General features: G+C 41.8%; 1 protein-coding gene and 1 pseudogene across 2 annotated transcripts in view; one reads left to right on the forward strand and one right to left on the reverse strand.

The window, feature by feature from the left end:
- The window catches only part of B4GALT4 (beta-1,4-galactosyltransferase 4), a 29,805-nt gene extending 16,785 nt beyond the window's left edge, over positions 1-13,020 (reverse strand). The window contains exons 1-2 of one of the 2 annotated variants that reach the window (XR_007126589.1): positions 12,921-13,020; positions 1,849-2,249 (exon numbers count right to left, since the gene is read on the reverse strand). Coding sequence is in view for 1 of the 2 variants with exons in the window: in XM_047725656.1 (XP_047581612.1) it covers positions 1,849-2,101 (253 nt within the window). In the remaining variant the exon portion in view is untranslated. The remainder of the gene's footprint in view (positions 1-1,848; positions 2,250-12,920) is intronic. The other variant, XM_047725656.1, reaches the window with a different exon arrangement.
- A 4,779-nt stretch (positions 13,021-17,799) lies between these two features.
- LOC125090239 (uncharacterized) lies at positions 17,800-17,894 on the forward strand (annotated as a pseudogene).
- The last annotated feature ends 537 nt before the right edge of the window (positions 17,895-18,431 follow it).

The raw sequence follows: 18,431 nt of genomic DNA on the forward strand, positions 1-18,431 counted from the left end.
GCCTCTGCCTTCGGCTCAGGTCATGATCCCAGGGTCTTGGGAATGAGTCCCGGGGCTCCTTGCTCGGCAGGGAGACTGCTTCTCTCTCTGCCTCTGCTCCTCCCCCTGCTTGTGTATGCTCACTCGTTCTCTCTCTCTCGGACAAATAAATAAATAAATAAAACCTTAAAAAAAAAAAAAAGAAAGAAAGAAAGAAAGAAAATGAGTTGCGTGAAAGGCAAGCTACCAGAGCTGCTGGGAGGGGATGGTGTTGAGAAGGGTTCCTATAAACAAACCCACCATCTGAGTGAACCTAAGCCTCCATTCTTGGCTCCTCAAAGAGCCCGCTGCAACAGGTCTGATACCAACTTAGTCCCCATGCTCACTTTCCTCCTGTCTTAACTTTGTAGGTGCCCTAACCTCCTACAGGGCCTGCTTCTGCTCCCTCTATCAGTCTCCCCGCCCTGCGCATAGCATCTTCTCAAATTCTGTCCCTTCTCGGTCCATCTTAATTCATCACTACTTTTGTCACCCTCTCAATCCAGGTACTTCCTCCGTACTGGGTCACTGCCCGTCTCTTTTTAGGAATACTTTTATTGTTTAAATATGTTGTGAGAATTTTGAACAAGAGAGATAACACAGTCAGATCTGCCTTTTAACAACCCATTCTCCCATCTGAACTTGTATCACTTGCGAGCAAAATAATTTCCCTCACAACACGATCAGGACCCCATGACCAGAAATAATATTTGGCTTTTCCAAGACTGAGTTAAAGGGAAGCAGTATGACAACAGGAACATGGTACAAGACTGTGATTTAATTAGGAAAGAAGGTCTGCAGGTGTTTCTGCAGCTAAGAGCAAGAAGCCACCCCACGGAGGGCTGCTTTAGTGTATGCACTTCTCTGAGAGAGAAGTCATCTAATTTGGATTTTTGATGATCAAAGAGAAATCCACCAGGCAGTCATAGATTGAGAAAAGGCATTTTGGAAAGAGGAAACAATTTAAGGCTTGGAAGAGTATCTAGAGAACTACAAGCACTTTGACAGTCTGGAGAATCAGAGGCCACATAGAATCGCTGTGGGTTATTTCTAATATCTCTGTGGAGTTTTCCCTCTCTAATTAACATGTTCAATAAAACCAACTTGCTGTTAATTTAAATAGAAAGGCAAGACACCAAGGGGAATCAGAACGTTATTAAAGAAAGAAATAAACACTAAAGACAACCATGAAAAACTCATTCCGTCTTTCCCTTGACTCTATACTTCTGGCCAAGGGAATGTTCAGATGTGACAGGAGTGGATTTCTCCACCTGTGCTCTGTGGATGCCAGGAGAAGGACAGACCCAGGCTAGCTCACTGGTCCCAGGAGGAGAATGTGAGACCCATGGAGCAGAGCCACCAGCCTAGATCAACGGACCCCCAGTTCATCTGGCAGACTTGTAAACTAAATACAGTCCACTGACATGTGGGTCTAAGGCTCCAGTGGCTTGGTAGTAAAACTGGGCATATTCATATAATGGAAGATGGTGTGCACACAGCACTATGGATACACTTCACACACACAACACTGAACAACAAGCCAGACACAGGAGAGACCACAGTGCATGTTTCTGATGATGTAAAGTTTAAAAAACAGGAAAATGCCTGGTGTTGGAATCTTGAAGTAAGGGTCATGACTGAAGGAAGCATGAGAATTTCCAGGGTTCTAGAGGATTCCATTTCTTAATTTACACACCTATCATACACGTAGGTTCATTTTGTGAAACTTCACCAAGCTGCATGCTGATTTTTGTGTTTTTCTGTATAAATGTTACTTTAACTAAAAAGTCTACACAGCACTTGTAAAAAAGAAAACACGAAAAGCCTTACTGAGGTGCGGAGACACAGAAGGGCAGTCATCCAAGTCTGCTTTTTTCACGGAGTCTTCCTTAGTCAGAGTTTCTTCCTTCCCCCAAACCAGGACCTTGTTGAAATTAGCCATTAAGTCCTTTGCTTTAGGAATGTCTTGAATAGCCCCCACAAAGTAGTTACTGGTGGCCCACCCAACCACTGTCAGGCACAGGAGAAAAAGCAACAGTAACCGGACTTTGTAGGAGAGGTGGAAAGTCAGCAGGTAGCCCATGTCTGTTATACTGTGAGCAGTATGTATCTCTCTCTGCTTCACTGCAGGTGGGAAGCTTCAAGCTCCACTTTCCCAAGCTGATGGCAAACTTGGCAACGACCAGGGACAGGACGCCCGCTTTTGCTCAGTAGTTCTGTTCCAGCAGCCTCTGAAAGGCAATCACAAAGACATGTTGTTTCACATGGAAATCCTATCCTCAATGATACACACCAGCAGAGACTGAAAACCTAAACCCAGTGGGTCTTGACTAACAATAATGGGAACACTCCAATGGGGGCTTGGAGGTCAGAAAATCAGAGATTTCAGAGCTAGAGGGTTCCAACCATCTATATACCCCAGGAATTCTCTCCAGGTTACCACCCAGGCTGTCTGTCTCCCAAGAAGAAAGGCGTTTCCAGATGTTACACAAGAGGCGAAGGTAAAGAAGGGACCGTGAATGCCTCCTCAGCTCTGAGGGGGGCACAGCCCAAAATACTGCCCACCCCCCCCCAGTTTTTTCTTTAATGGCCCTTCCTAGCATAACTTTAAGATAAGGTTGACAGGGATGTCTGGATGGCTCAGTCAGTTAAGCCTCTGCCTTTGGCCCAGGTCATGATCCCAGGGTCCTGGGATCGAGCCCTGAATCGGGCTACACTCTCAGCAGGGAACCAGATTCTCCCTCTCCCTCCACCATTTCCCTTGCTTGTGCTCTCTCTCTCTCTCTCTCTCTGACAAATAAATAAAATCTTAAAAAAAGAAAAAAGAAGACAAGGTTAATAACATGTAAAATCTTTTATTTTGACCCAAAGAGAAAATAAGGAAAAAGACAAAAGCTCTTCTCTGTGACAGCTAGAAAAACTTGTTCCTCAACAATAGGCAATAAAAACCAAGGCTGTTTCAGCTATAAATGTTACATTCACAATGAGGCACTGGCAAAGGGCACATCCCAACAGGTTGTGGGGGAGGGCAAGAAACATAAGAGGATGTTGACACAGGGGCTCGGTAATCCGTATGACTAACAGGCAGACTACAGTACAGCGTTTATGATAAGGGGTTTGAATTTAGACAGAAACGACAGCTCCACCACATATCAACCATGACACCTCAAGCCTGTCGCTTAACTGAGCCTTAGTCTCCTCACCTGTAAAATGGGGATAAAAACAGTACCTCCCTGGAGAGGTTATGGTGAGACTGAATGACCTCATGTATTAACACGTAGTGTCAGCCCCCCTCTGATGCATAGTGAGTACCAACTAAGTGGTCACAACATCACTGCTATTGTTGGCATATTACGTCCACTAAGTGATTCTAGACCAAGGCTGGCCAACAGGTGGACACACCGGGTGGCTGCCACAAACATCATGCTATTGTACTATTCTCACTGTCAGCTGATGAATTGCCATTCTGATTTCATACTGTGCAAGCATGTGGTGAGATAATATGAATTCACCTCTGAGAGGTGGCTATGCGCTTAATTATTGACAAAAATCCAGTTTCAGAGGCCACAAAGCAGAGGGCCCACCCTGGACCACAGTGAAGGCATGAAGGTGATGAAGGCTACTTGGCAAGCCCACCCACACCCGCCGTGGGGACAGCCAGCAATTCCCCCCACATCCTCCCTCCATTGCCAAAATGACCTCTCTTCTCAAATTCTAAGCATGTTATCACAAGGGTACAGAAAATGCTAAAGAAAGCCAGGGCAGTGACCGTCTTCATAGCCAAACATATCTTTAGTTAAATGGATAGAAGGGAGACCAAAATATCTTCTGTGCCAAGTAATGACATGAAAACAGGTATGATTAAATCTTAAATAATAAAAAGGAAAACAGAAATGCTGTATGTGTATATGACTACCACTAAAATTACAGAAATAAAATACAAAGAAATATAGCCCAAAGCTAACAATAATTGCATTAGGAGTATGGGATTAGCCAACAGTATTTTTCTCTTTTATTTTTGGAAGTTTTGTATGATGTACTTCAGTCTTTTCATAATAAAAACAGTTTTTAAACTGGTTTTTTGTTGAGTTTTAAGATTTTATTTATTTGAGAGGGAGAGAATGAGAGAGGGAGAGAACACACAGAGCAGAAGCTGGGGCGGTGGTAGCAGAGGACAAAGCAAACTCCCCCATTGAACAGGGAGACCGACGTGGGGCTGGATCCCAGGACCCCGGGATCACGACCTGAGCCCAAGGCAGACGCTTTACCCACTGAACCACCCAGGTGCCAGTGTTTGCTTTTTCAAATTAGACATAAGGATGTGGTAATTCACTGTGAAAAACAAAAACAAAACAAGCTTTGCACCTCTCAAGATAGTCCCCTACTTACTGAATGGTAGTATTCCAAAAATTTAGCTCTAGGTTAGTTCAAAGGATACCTAGAAAGCATTTCTCTCCAGATTCAATGTTATAAAGGGATGTCAGGTTCCTGGGTCAAGCCACGTAAGAGAAGATTTGACTCAGGAAGCAATTAAACAGTATGGCCCATGTTTAGGGTCTTGCGAAAGTATCACAAGAAATTGATGCTGAAGGCAGTAATAACGGCTAGTAAGAAGGGTGATTTATTTGTGCATTTACTCTATGGCATGCACTGGGGTTAAATCGCTTGTATTAATTTACCTAATTCTCATTCTCAACCTTGCGAGGTAAGAATCATAAATCTCTTCATTTTATAGAGGAGAAAAACGAAGATTTAGAGAGATTAAGGAACTTACCTTCGACCACACAACTAGTAAGTGGTGGAGCTGGGGTCTGAGTCTGCAAGGCTGGGCCCAAAGCTTTCTGCGATTACCTTCATACGGGCATTCCAATCTCTCTCCTCACCTAGGTCCTGGGTGCACCCAACGCTAACCCTTGAAATATGCAGAGTTCCCTCTGGCTTCCTTCCGTCTCTCCTGTATCCCCCTGTCCCTTTCCTTGGGACCATGTTCATGAGCTTCCTGCATCTGTTCTCTTCCCTCCAGGAAGTCTGCAGGTTCCTGGGGCCAATCAGACAAACTCTTGGGCACTTAACTGCAGAGGGCTTAACTGCTGGAATCAGCAATAGTGTTTTTCTTCTTTATTTAAATTCCAGTTAGTTAACACACAGTGTAATATTAGTTTCAGGTATACAATACAGTGATTCAACACTTCCATCTCATTCTTGGAAAATTTAGACTGAGAACATTGTTTTTCTAAGAGCTGCTTAGAGAGGAACAGTCCCCTGGCTGAAGAGACTTCCGACCACAGAGGTTATACAGTGTTAGAAGCAGAAAGGACCAGAACGCACACAAATCCAGCACCCTGTCCTGTTAACAGCAGGAGGAAGAATGGCTTAGAGAGATTTAACCTCCACCCAACCAGGAGCAAGCTGGGAAAAATCGTCGACGAATATTGCTAAACTGCAGCCCATGGAATTTAGCCAAAGAAAAGAAATGTATTATAAAAGCAAGGGGTCATTCTTAAGGATTACTTATTAGAGCTTCACTGGTAACGTGGCTTCTTGAGTGGATCTAGTTAAAAATAATCACTTCCCCCTTTTTCTAAGTCTTAGTGCCATTCTCAAAAATGACTGTCTTAGGGAGCCAGCATGAAGGAAGCTCACGTGTGAGGTCTCCTTGGTTCCTGGGAGTAAAAATGTGAGGTGTGAAGGGTCTGTAACATCCATCCAGCAGTCTTTCAAAAGAGAGCTCCCACCCAGCCTGCTTATGGGCCAAGTGACTGAAGGCAATCCCTCTCACCATGTTTATCAAGCTGTCAAACATAAATACACACACACACACACACACACACACACCTTAAAACGTTGCCATAAGAGGGGCACCCGGGTGGCTCAGTCAGCTAAGCATCTGCCTTTGGCTCAAGTCATGATCCCAGGGTCCTGGGATCGAGCCCCACATTGGGCTCACTCAGTGGGGAACCTGCTTCTCCCTCCCTCTGCCTGCCACTCCCCATGCTTGTGTGCTCTCTGTCAAATAAATAAATAAAATCTTTAAAAAAAATGTTTCTGTAAAAATTTAATGAGAATACACCCAAACACACCTGGTACATTCCCAGGAACATAGTAATCATTCAGCTGTTTACCAATGTGATTCATGCTCAAACTTTACCAGACTGCTAACCATGATAATGTTATCTTGGGAATTACATGTTGACACACAGCTAATTTTTATTTTCCATTTCTCTGTTATTTCCTATTTCTCTTTTAATGGGTTTCTATTACCTTTACAATTGAAAAAATAATGATTTTCAAAAGAAAGTTCTTTTGAAGGCTGGTAACTCTTGGCTAATGTTTGGGAAAATGTCACTAGATGAGACTTATTTATAGTAACATATAAGTAATTGAGAGACCCTGAACCTCCCCTTGGAAAGAGTTTTCTTTTTCAATGAAAAAAACGATAGGAAAATTCTGACCATAGACAATAAATTCAGGTAATGTGAAAGAAGTTATTTTATGGCAAGAAGTATTTCCTAGAAGTCGGCCCTATAGTTCAAAATGATGTTTTCACATGTTTTCTTTTTCCTACTCCCAATGCACCCAGTCTTTTCTGAGCATCTGCTATTAATAGGCATAGTACTAGGCACCGAGGGGATAAAAAAGGGAGTTAAGGTAGCGTCCTTACACATAGTTGATTTCAATCCTTTCTTAGACTTTGATGACTGTTTGTTTTAAAATATGCCAGGCCCATCCCCTGAAAATGGAGGAATAGATGAAATTAGATTGGCAAAATACTGAGATGTATTGAAACTAGCTGATAGGTACCCAAGGGTTCATTTTCCTTTTCTCTCTACTTTTGTGTATACTTGAAATTTCCCATAATAATGAAACAAAAATATCTAGCAAAGAAGATAAGCCATTAGCAAAAGATAAGTCAGCACGAGCACTAAGTATCATTTTTGGAGAATCTCCACACATACACATTTTTGTATCATGGGGGCGGGAGGGAGGATACCAGGTGTCACTTCATAAAAATTTACTACTACACATTTATGCACCAGGAAGAAAGGGCGTGGTCTTCATTTAGCAGCTAAGAGTGCCAACTCAGCCTTCCAAACCCATGTGGTTTCCAAACCCATCTGCAAGCACAAGGCATCTCAGAGTGGGCACGATGCATCCCCAGGCAAATGATCCTACTCCCTTGGGCCTCTGGAGCATCAGAGGGGAAAGACTGATATTTTGCTACTCCTCTTACTCCTACAGAGTTCCCGAGAGCTGTGTTTGCACACACATTGTCCTACCTTCTTTGGGCCTCTGGTATTCATCTCCTCTACCTGGCTTCTGAGTGATCACTGCCCAGATCCCAATGGTTCCCTGGGTGGGGGTAAGGGGAGGATGTAAGGATGACAGCCACTTAAAATACAAATCATTTAAACTAAAAGACTAAGCTCTGAATGGCCAAAACTGGAAGCATTTGAGCAAGAAAATAATGATGGCATTGTATTTTAACCCACAGAAAAAAATGAATATCCTTGAGTCCATACTGATACAAATGATCAAATAAATAAAAGGGAGGAAAAGGGCAGTTCTTCCAGGAACCTCTCAATTAATAAGGAAGCAGGAAATGGAAAAATAATCACCACTAGGCAAACACTACTCTAAGAATTGTTGCAGACAAGATCCGTCAATGGGTATTAAAATGAGTAGGTGAAAATCTGAGGATAAACAGGATAAACAGAATTTGTATAGTCTCAAAGTACGTCGCCCAAGATAATTACTAGTTGCCCAGGGAAAGACCGTAACTTCACAGTGGAGAAACACAGATTTCACCCTCACTATTACCAGTGATATGACCTATCAAACTCACCAATCAATGATCTTTTAAATTCCCCAAAATAACTAATCAGCACTCTTCAAAATGGTTAAAATAATGAAAGACAAGGGAAAACTGAGGAACTGTCTCAGATGGAAGAGACTAAGGAGAAATAACTAAATACAATGTAGGATTCTGGAGAGAATATCGGAAAAACAACAATTATTAGCAGGTAAGTTAATGAAGTTCAAATAAAATCTGGAGTTCAGTTAATAGTATTGATAATTGAACCATGGTTATGTAATGGTCTAATATTAAGGGAAGTTGAGGGTTTCTCTGTACCATGTTTGCAACTTTTTTTTTTTTTAAAGATTTTATTTGACAGAGAGATATCACAAGTAGGCAGAGAGGCAGGCAGAGAGAGAGGAAGGGAAGCAGGCTTCCTGCTGAGCAGAGAGGCCGATGCAGATTCGCGGGGCTCCATCCCAGGACCCTGGGATCATGACCTGAGCCTAAGGCAGAGGCTTAACCCACTGAGCCACCCAGGCGCCCCCCATGTTTGCAACTTTTCTCTAAGTCTAAACTTAATTAAAAGTTAAAATTTTAAAAGTCAGACTGACTATAACCCAAGTCAACATAGGACAGTAAAATTAACTTCATTCTCAAAGAGAATCACTGTTTTTTTGTATTCCTAGACCTCAAACTACCCTGACACATAGCAGGTGCTGAATTTGGTAAATAACTAATGACTATCTAGAGTATACTAGTTGAAATACATAAGGTCTCACCATCACTCCAGGCAACTTCTAAAAACTATGAGACTGGGCTGGGGGCGGGGATGTAAGAAAAAATAAACATTAAGAAAGAAGAAAAAACTGGGGAGCCTGGATGGCTCAGTCAGTTAGGTGGCTGCCTTCGGCTCAGGTCATGATCCCAGGGTCCTGGGATCCAGCCCCACATGTTGGGCTCCTTGCTCAGCAAGAAGCCTGCTTCTCCCTCTCCCTCTGCGTGCCTCTCCCCCTGCTTGTGTGCTCTCTCTTTCTGTTAAATAAATAAATAAAATCTTTTAAAAAAATTTTTAAAAACAGGGAAAAAATTAAATGGGTCTAAAATTCCATTATGGGAACATTTAAAAACTGAAAACTCACCCCCACTCTAGCTCCCTTGTATTCACTAACACCATCACTTTTCTAAGGGTAAAGAGCTTCCTCTCTAATAAATGGTACTTTCTCTTGGTCATGCCCACCACTTTCTGCTGAATATTCAAAAGCAGTGCTTCTCTCTCCTGATTCTGAAAGGAATTGCTGCTTCGACTGCCCTCCCATTCTGAAGCCACGGGGCACACTGGAGCAGAGCCCCCAACTGCAGGCAAGAGTTGCCTGATGACCCTGCATCACCCATTTTAGAGCAGCAAGAGTTGCCCCCAAAAGGTCAGGAAACACAGAGTAAATGCAAATTTGTAGCAAAAGACTAAAGTTGTCTTCTATAGCATAGGTTACACAGCATAACAGAATCCAAAAGAATTTCTGATGGGGAAGTTTAATGGAGATTCATGGTACACTTGGGAGTCAAGTTCAGGTACCACAGAGTGCCTGGTGGGGGGGCAGGGGGTCAGAGTTCCCTTTCTGCAGTCATTAGGGGTACACCAATGAGAAGGCTTGACAAGGCCTAAGGAAATGGGAAAAACAAGGCTCTGAAGTCACAAAGAGCTGAGTTCAAATCTTGTTACTAGATGCATGAATGGCTTGGGCAAGTGAACGAAATTTCTGAGTCTGTTTTGCCATTTATTTAATTTTTTAAAAAGATTTTATTTATTTACTTGACAGAGAAAGAGAGAGCACAAGCAGGGAGAGCAGAAGGCAGAGGGAGAAGGAGAAGAGAAGCAGGCTCCCCACTGAGCAGGGAGCCTGACAGGGAGCTCGATCCCAGGAGCTCGACCCATGACCCATCACCCATGATGAAGGCAGCCTCTTAATCGACTGAGCCACCCAGGGGCCCCTGGCATTTATTTAAAAAGCATGTTTAACATGTGGTTCCAAGTATGCCCCCAGCAAATACAGTGGGAAATCTGTTAAAATTGCAGGCTCCTGGGCCCTACTCCAGAGCTAATGGGTCAGAACACCTAGGCGTGGGACTCAGAAAAATGAATTTTTAACAAGCTTCCCAGGTGATTCTTCTACCTATTAAAATTTGAGAACCACTGAAATGAGAGAATGGGCCTAGAATGTAAGAGATCCTTCAGAAATGTTCATTTTCCTTCTAGTGAAGACAAGCAGTAAGAAGATCTGTGAGGGGTGCCTGGCTGGCTCAGCCAGTAGAGCATGTGACTCTTAATCTCAGGGTTGTGAGTTCAAGACCCACACCGCTGTACAGATTACTTAAAAATGAGACTGTTAAAATGTATTTGAATAGCTTTTGATTCCATCATTTAGTAACTTATTCTAAGGAAACAATCAGAAAGGCAGACCCCAATATTCAAGCCAACATTATAAAAATAACCCAAAACTGAAAAGAATCAGAATGTTAACAATATGGAGCTGATTTAATTAATTACAGTACCTCCATATGCCGGAACATATGCTTTTATTAAAAAAGTGTTTAAAAAACTTAACCACATGGGAGACACCTGGGTGGCTCAGCTGGTTGAGCATCTGCCTTCTGCTCAGGGCATGATCTCAGGGTCCTGGTATTGAGCCCCAAATAGGGCTCCCTGCTCAGCGGTGAGTCTGCTTCTCTCTCTCCCTGGCCCCACACCATTTGTGCACACACCCCTTCCCTCTCTCACTCTTCCTCTCAAATAAATAAATAAAATCTTTAAAAACAACAACAAAAAAACTTAACTACATGGGAAAGTGCTCATGATAACAAAGTGGAAAAAAAAAACAACAAAAACAGAATATAAAAACATACATATACAGTTCCAATTATTCTATGTATGGTGTATATGTCTTTTATATATAAAATGCCAAAAGGAGTGACTGGTGGTTGTTTGTCAATGATAAGATTAGGGAAATTGTGTTTTTTCCCCTGTTGGTTTTTTCTGATAAAATGACTATATAGAGTCCCTTCAAAATACATTAAAATGTAGAGATAACACAATAGACAGAATTATAACTTTCAGTTATGTAAGTTTGGCAATTCATTCATATAACTTTTAAGAAGATCTGTTCTGAAGAGGCCCCAACAAGCCCAAATCTAAACACACACACACAAACACAAAACCACAAAAAAACAAAAACAAAAACAAAACCCCACCTCAGAGGCTGTCAATAATTTTCAATGCCAGAGAATACTGCAGTCTCGGCTTGAAATTCCTTTTCCTAGGTTCTACTGCCAGACATTTTTATTTCAAGGGTTTGAGGTGATGTTAGGGAATCTCATTTTCAACAGGAACCTCGGTATGTTTGAGAAACCACTGTCCCTTGATGGCTTAAAAAAGAATAAAACCACCACTGACTTGCTTTTGATGTTCCCACTCTGAATAAAAGATCTTCGAAGAGGGGCGCCTGGGTGGCTCAGTGGGTTAAAACCTCTGCCTTTGGCTTGGGTCATGATACCAGGGTCCTGGGATCTAGCCCCGCATCGAGCCCCGAATCGGGCTCTCTGCTCAGCGGAGAGCCTGCTTCTCCCTCTCTCTCTGCCTGCCTCTCTGCCTGCCTCTCTGCCTACTTGTGATCTCTGTCAAATAAATAAATAAAATCTTAAAAAAAAAAAAAAAAAGATCTTCAAAGAGATGGTTAGCTCTCAAATTATTTGTATGCATCTCTGGAAAAAGCACCCATTATTATCAGCTCAGTTTAAAGTAGATACTAAATACTTACTCTATCAAGGGGTATATAAAATACAGTAACAGACCTCGTTGTATTCCCCTCCCCCCAAGATTACATGGTCAAACAATTCAGTACTTCTAACAGATGTTTCTAATCTGATCAAGGCACACAGACAGGAACCTGAAAATTTTTGCAATTTCATGGGGTTTAAAGGCTAATCTTGCTCTAGAAGATAAAATTCCAAAAAGATAAACTATGGTCCAATGGAGCATTATCTGCTCCCCTAGGGACACATTCCAGCACTCCTGCCCAGCCCTCCCGCCTAGGATAGCACTCCACCCCTCTTTTTAAGCCCTATATCTCAGCCTGGGCCCTAAATAATATACATTCCTATCCAAGATTCCTTGACTTTCTTGCATCTCCAACATGTTATCTTCCTGTCTTAAAAAACTTAGAAATTAAAAAATTAAAACACACACTCCCTCCCCTCTCGTCAATCCTCAAATTACTATTTTCTTGCTCCTCCTTTTCATCACCAAAGGGCTGGAGAACCCTCCCTGCTCCCTGAGCGCCTCCAGGTCCTCAACCCTCCCCCACTCTTGATCACTTTGCAACCCAACGCACGCCCACTTTGTTAATTGCCCTCCTAAAGCAAGCAATCCAAAGGCCTTTTCTCAGCCCCAGTCTTCCTGGACTTTTCCATTCTTTTCAAACTAGAGTTAGCCCTTATCTAACGGAAGACCGATCTACAGACACCGACCGAAAGACGGGGGATGGACTGAGAGCCCGACTCCGGGCAGGTGTCCCTAAAGTACTTTAAAATCCAGGTGACTCTGAAAACTCGCGGGCCACAGCAGGCCCCAGGCTGGGATCAGCTGATCGGTTTCCTAGGAGAAACCCTGGGAGAAAGGGCTCCGAGGAGGAAGGGGCTTTTCCACGTAGATGCGCCCGCGGCAAAAGAGGTGCTGGAGGACGACCCCAGATTCGTGAGGCGACCCCTGAATCTCTCCCCACTTGGCAGCAGCTCGCCTGACCACCCCCCGACCCCCCCGACTCCCCTCCGCCCCGCCGACAGCAAAGGGAGCGCCGCGGTGGCACGGGGCACCTGAGCCTCCGCAGACCCCCAGTCCGGCCCCACCGCTGGGGCAGAGGCCAAACGGCCCCACCGAGACCGGCCGCGCCGGCTCCCCGCGCGCCCAGCCCGGTGCGCCCCACGGCGATGCCCACGCCGCGCCCGCCACCGCACCCTCCCCTCCCCACCCCACCCCACCCCACAAATACACACACTCCGCCCCGGACTGCGCGTCCCAGGCTGCCGCGGAGGCCAGGCCCCGCGTACTCACCGCTGACGCTGCCGCGGTGAGCGCCTCTCGGATAAAGGGGAGGAGGCGAGAGGGGCCATGGGGGCCGCCCCCACCGCCCAGGAGGAGGTTCCCGAGTGCGGGCTCCGCCCCCTGCCCGCCCCGAGAGTAGCGTCGGCAGTGGCCTGGGGGCGGGTCTACTGGTGTCTCTGCAAGCGTGGCGCTCCGCCCCCAGCCAGACGGACCCCACCCGGGCAATGGAAGAACTGGGAGGGAGAAAGAGGGGTGGACTTTGAGCGCTCTTAAAGCCTTGTTGATAATAATACTGAGCTAGGTGCTCCGTGCTTCCCACATTCATCCCCGTAAATGCTCACAGAGTATCGGTTAGTTCAAAGAGATGGTTAGTTCTGGTTTTACAGACGAGGAAACTGAGGCTTCAGAGATTAGTAAACTTACCTTCCATCACCCTGAGAGCTTTCAGTTTACTCAACTACATAATGCACCAAATTACGTGCCTTTCCCATTTCGCAGGACGATTAAGAATACTAACTGAATAAATTGTGAGGAATCCTAACTTCTTCAAAGATACTATAACATAAAGTCAAGACAGAATCATATTTATAACTAAAGATAGAAGTGAAAAATCATGTTTTTTTTTTTTCTGCTTAGGCAGGCAAGATAGCAGGCCAGATTCTCCAGGGCACCCTACTACACTCGGGAAAGTAAGAGATTCTCCCAAGAATTACCCCATCCCAGAAGGAACAAACCATGGGAAGAACCAGAACTGAGTCATTGAATTGTAAGCAAGAGAACTGGGCCTTTAAAGAGTTACCAAGTCTCCTGTGCTCTAAGCAGAAGCAATAGAAATTCACTCTGAAGAAACCGCTTGATTCAGTCTCATAAGATTCACACAAATACAAGTTAACAGCAATAACAAAATTGCCACAAGTAGGAGGTCACACTTAAGTGACAGAAGAACTGATATACCACAGATTAAGAGATTCTCTAACACAGAATACAGGACTTCTTTTTTTTTGAAAAATTTAAAGGAAAGGAAAATAAAAGGACATTCCTGGAGATTACTTACCAATTAAGATGGAAATAGAGTACCAGTACTTTGGAGAAGTCTGGCACGTACCACCTTAATCAAGTACTCAAAGTTAAGTTCACCAGTAGTACAAATTGGCATCACACATGAGGTGGTATTCTAAGGACATGACATCACCTTTATTGTATTCCTGCCAAAAATACAGAACTGGAATTTAATCATGAGGAAACAGATAAGCCCAAATTAAGGGGCATTCTGTGAAAAAACTGGCCTGCACACCTCAGAACTTTCAATGTAATAAAAGACAAGAAAATTTTTAAAAACTGTTTTTAGAATAAAGGAGACTAAAGAGATTTGATATCTGAATTTCTGGATTGAAAAAAAGTTGCTGCAAAGTATATTACTGAGGCAATAGGAAGTGAATATATACAGTGTGATAGGATTAAAAGTAGCCTGGAATTCTTTGACATTCCTCTGGGTGAGAAATGGGTACATATTTCCCCTCCGTGTAAATCTGGGTTAGCCTATGACTACTTTGACAAATGGAATAGAATGGAAGTAAGGGAGTGCCAATTCTGAACCCAGCATATGTACGTACGTACATTTATTTATTTATTTATTTATTTCTGAACCCAACCCTTAAAAGGCAATTTCTGGGAGTCCCTAGGTGGCTCAGTCAGTTAAGCATCTGCCTCTTAATTTTGACTCAGGTCATGATCTCAAGGTCATGAGATTGAGCCCTACATTAGGCTCCATGCTCAGGGTAGAGTCTGCTTGAAATTCTATCCCTCTCCCTTTGCCCCTCTCCCTGCTCTCTTTCTCTCAAAATAAATATATAAATAAATAAAATCTTTAAAATAAAAGGCAATTTCTGCTTCTTCCTCTATGCTCTTTCTTGAATTTGATCATTGTATTATAGTTATATAGGAAAGTGACCTTATTCTCAAGAATTATTTAATGATTATCATGATGTCTGCAATTTCTTTCAAATGGTTCAGTTAAAGTCTGTGTGTGAGAGAGCGAGGGAGAGAAAACATGAATAAATGTGGCAAAATGTTAACAACTGATGAATCTAGATGAAGTGTATACAGGTGTTCCTTGAATAATTTTTACAACTTTTCTAAACCTTGACATTTTACTCTCAAAAGAGTGAAAATAAAAGAGAAAAGATTAAATCTCAAAGAGGAAAAAAGCAATGACCTGACTTCCCCTTTCAACCAAGAAGAACAAATAAGGACAAGATGTACCATCCCAACTAAAGTATCTAAAACAAAACAAAACAATAAACAAAATATCTACAACAACAGTTTTTGAGATATTCTATAACTTAAGTATCTACTAGAACAAAGCAAAAGATTTGTAGAGCTATAAAAATAATCAATACTGAACGAGGTAAAATTCACAATGTCTAGCATCCAAACAAAGATTATCAATTATGCAAAGATCAAGAAAATACAATCAGTAGGAGGAAGAATAATTAGTGAAAAGCAATGCACAAAAGAACATTAAGACAATCATTATACTGCATTCCATACATTCAAAAAGTTAGAGACACAGAAAATATAAAGGAAGACTCAAATTAAATTTGTAGAAATGAAAAATAAAATACATGACAACATCATATAGGCCAGAAAGGGATAAATGAAAGTATATATTGTAAACTTCTTATATTATGTGTGAAATAGCATAAGATCACTTTAAGATACACTATGATAGATAAGTATATATGCTATAAACCCTTAAGCAACCACTAACATAACAAAATAAAGAATTATAATTAATAAAGCAACAGAGGTGATAAAATCAAGTCAAGAAGAAACTTGATTAGTCCAAAAGAAAGTAGGAAACCAGGAAAGTGAAAACAAATAACAGGCAGGACAAATAGAAAACCAACAGCAAATCTAACTACTTTAATCTCAAATTAAATGTAAATGGTGTAAGCAGCACAGTAGGGATGAATAAAAAAGCAAGCCCAAACCATATGCTGCCTATAAAAAGTGCACTTTAAATATAAAAACAATATATTGGGGCACCTGGGTGGCTCAGGTGGTTAAGCGACTGCCTCTACCTGGGGTCATGATCCCAGAGTTCTGGGATAGAGTCCCACGTTGGGCTCCGCCTACTCTGTGGGGGATCCCACTTCTCCCTCTGCTTCTGCTTGTGCTCTCTCTCTTTCTGTCTAATAAATGAATAAAAATGAAGAAAATCTTTAAAAAAAAGATAATATAGTAAATAAGTTAAAAGTGAAAGGATGAAAAGAGTGAAACTATGCTAATAGTAGCCAAAGGAAAAATGAGATTAACTACTTTAAAATCAAACAAAATAAATTTTAGACCAAAGAATATTAACCGGGGATCAAGAAGGTCATTTTATAAAGGGGACAATTCATCAAGAGGAAAGAAGTGTGTTAAACATTTACGAACCTAATACTAGTGCTTTAAAATAAATGAAGTTAAAACTGATAAAACTGTACAAAGAAATAGATGAATCCAGAATTATAGTCAGAAATGTTAACACTCCTCTCTCAATAATTGCTAGATCATGTATGCAGAAAATCAGTATGGATATAGAAAATTTAAATAATACTATTAATTATTGACCTGACTGACATTCATAGAACACCCAACAATAGCAGAATACACATTCTTCTCAAGTGCACAGAGAACTCTTTTGGGCCATAGACTCAATAAAATTCAATAGGATTCAAGTCATACAACCGATGTTCTGATCACAGAAAAATTAAATTAGAAATCAATAATGAAAAGATCCTTGGAAAGTCCCCAACTATTTGGAAGCTGACAACACCCTTCTATAGTAACTGGCAGATTAGGGGCTCCCAGGTTGCTCAATGGGTTAAGCATCCGCCTTCAGCTCAGGTCATGATCCCAGGTCCTGGAATTGAGTCCCGCATTGGGCTAATTGCTCAGCAGGGAGCCTGCTTCCCCCCTCCCCCGCCACCCCCGCTTGTGCCCTCTCTCTCTCTCAGATAAGTAAATAAATAAAATCTTTTAAAAAAATAATTGGCAGGGGTGCCTGGGTGGCTCAGTGGTTTAAAGCCTCTGCCTTCGGCTCAGGTCATGATCCCGGGGTTCTGGGATCAAGCCCCGCATCGGGCTCTCTGCTCCGTGGGGAGCCTGCTTCCTCCTCTCTCTGCCTGCCTCTCAGCCTACTTGTGATCCCTGTCTGTCAAATGAATAAATAAAATCTTTAAAAAAAAATTATTGGCAGATTTAAAAAGAAATCAAAAGAGAAATTGAGAAGTATTTTGAACTGAATGAAAATGAAAACAACATTATCAGAATTTGTAGATGCCATTAATGCAGTACTTAAAGGAACACTTACAGCACTAAATGTCTCTATTAGAAAAAAAAGGTCTTGGGCGCCTGGGTGGCTCAGTGGGTTAAAGCCTCTGCCTTCGGCTCAGGTCATGATCCCAGGGTCCTGGGATCGAGCCCCACATTGGGCTCTCTGCTCAGTGGGGAGCCTGCTTCCTTCCCTTTCTCTGCCTGTCTCTCTGCCTACTTGTGATCTCTGTCTGTGAAATGAATAAATAAAATCTTTGAAAAGGAGGAAAAAAAAAAATAAAAAAAGGTCTCATATCGGTGATCTCAGCTTCTTTCTACCTTACAAACCTAGAAATTACATAAAGCAGACTAAAGAAAGTAATAAAGACCAAGGCAGGAACCAATGAACTAGAAAAGAAGAAAACAATAGAGAGAATCAAATAAGGCTGGTTTTTTCAGAAAATCAATAGAACAGACTAAGCTTTAGCTATATTAATCAGTTAAAAAAAGAAGAAAAGATAAATTATCAATATCAGGAATACAGAGTTGACATTACCACATATTCTACAGGTATTCAGGATAAAAGTAGGTCTTTTTATAGTTCATAAGTGTGATGACTGAGTATTCACAATGTTTTTTTGACAAGTCAAACCTTGTTATGACTACAACATATTATGTCTGAAGTGGAAAAAAAAGGATAAAAATAGATTATTATGAACGATAATAACTTCATGTCAATAAATTCCATGACATAGATAAAATGGACAAACTCCTTGAAAGACATAAATTACCACAGATCACAAAAGAGTAGATAACCTAAAAAGTCTGTTATCTATTAAAGAAGCTGAAATTATACTTAAAAACCTTCCCACACAAAAATTCCAGGCCTACATAGCTAAAACAAATAATACTAACTTTCTAGAAATTAGTATTTGTACTAATTTTATAGATGGAAGAAATAATCCTAATTCTACACAAAGTTTTCCCAAAAAGTTGAAGAAAAGGGAGTACTTCCCAACTCATTCTATGAGGCCAGTATTACCCTAATTCTAAACCCAAAGATATTCCAGAAACAAAACTCTAGACTAATATCTCCCATGCATATAGAAGCCCCCCACCACCAAAAAAATCTAAACAAAACTTCAGCAAACTGAATTCAATGGCATAAAAAAGGATAACACAACATGACCAAGTAGGGTGGGTTCATCCTAAAATTGCAGA

Source organism: Lutra lutra, chromosome 1, assembly GCF_902655055.1.
Source record: "Lutra lutra chromosome 1, mLutLut1.2, whole genome shotgun sequence".
In the NCBI taxonomy this organism is placed as follows: domain Eukaryota; kingdom Metazoa; phylum Chordata; class Mammalia; order Carnivora; family Mustelidae; genus Lutra; species Lutra lutra.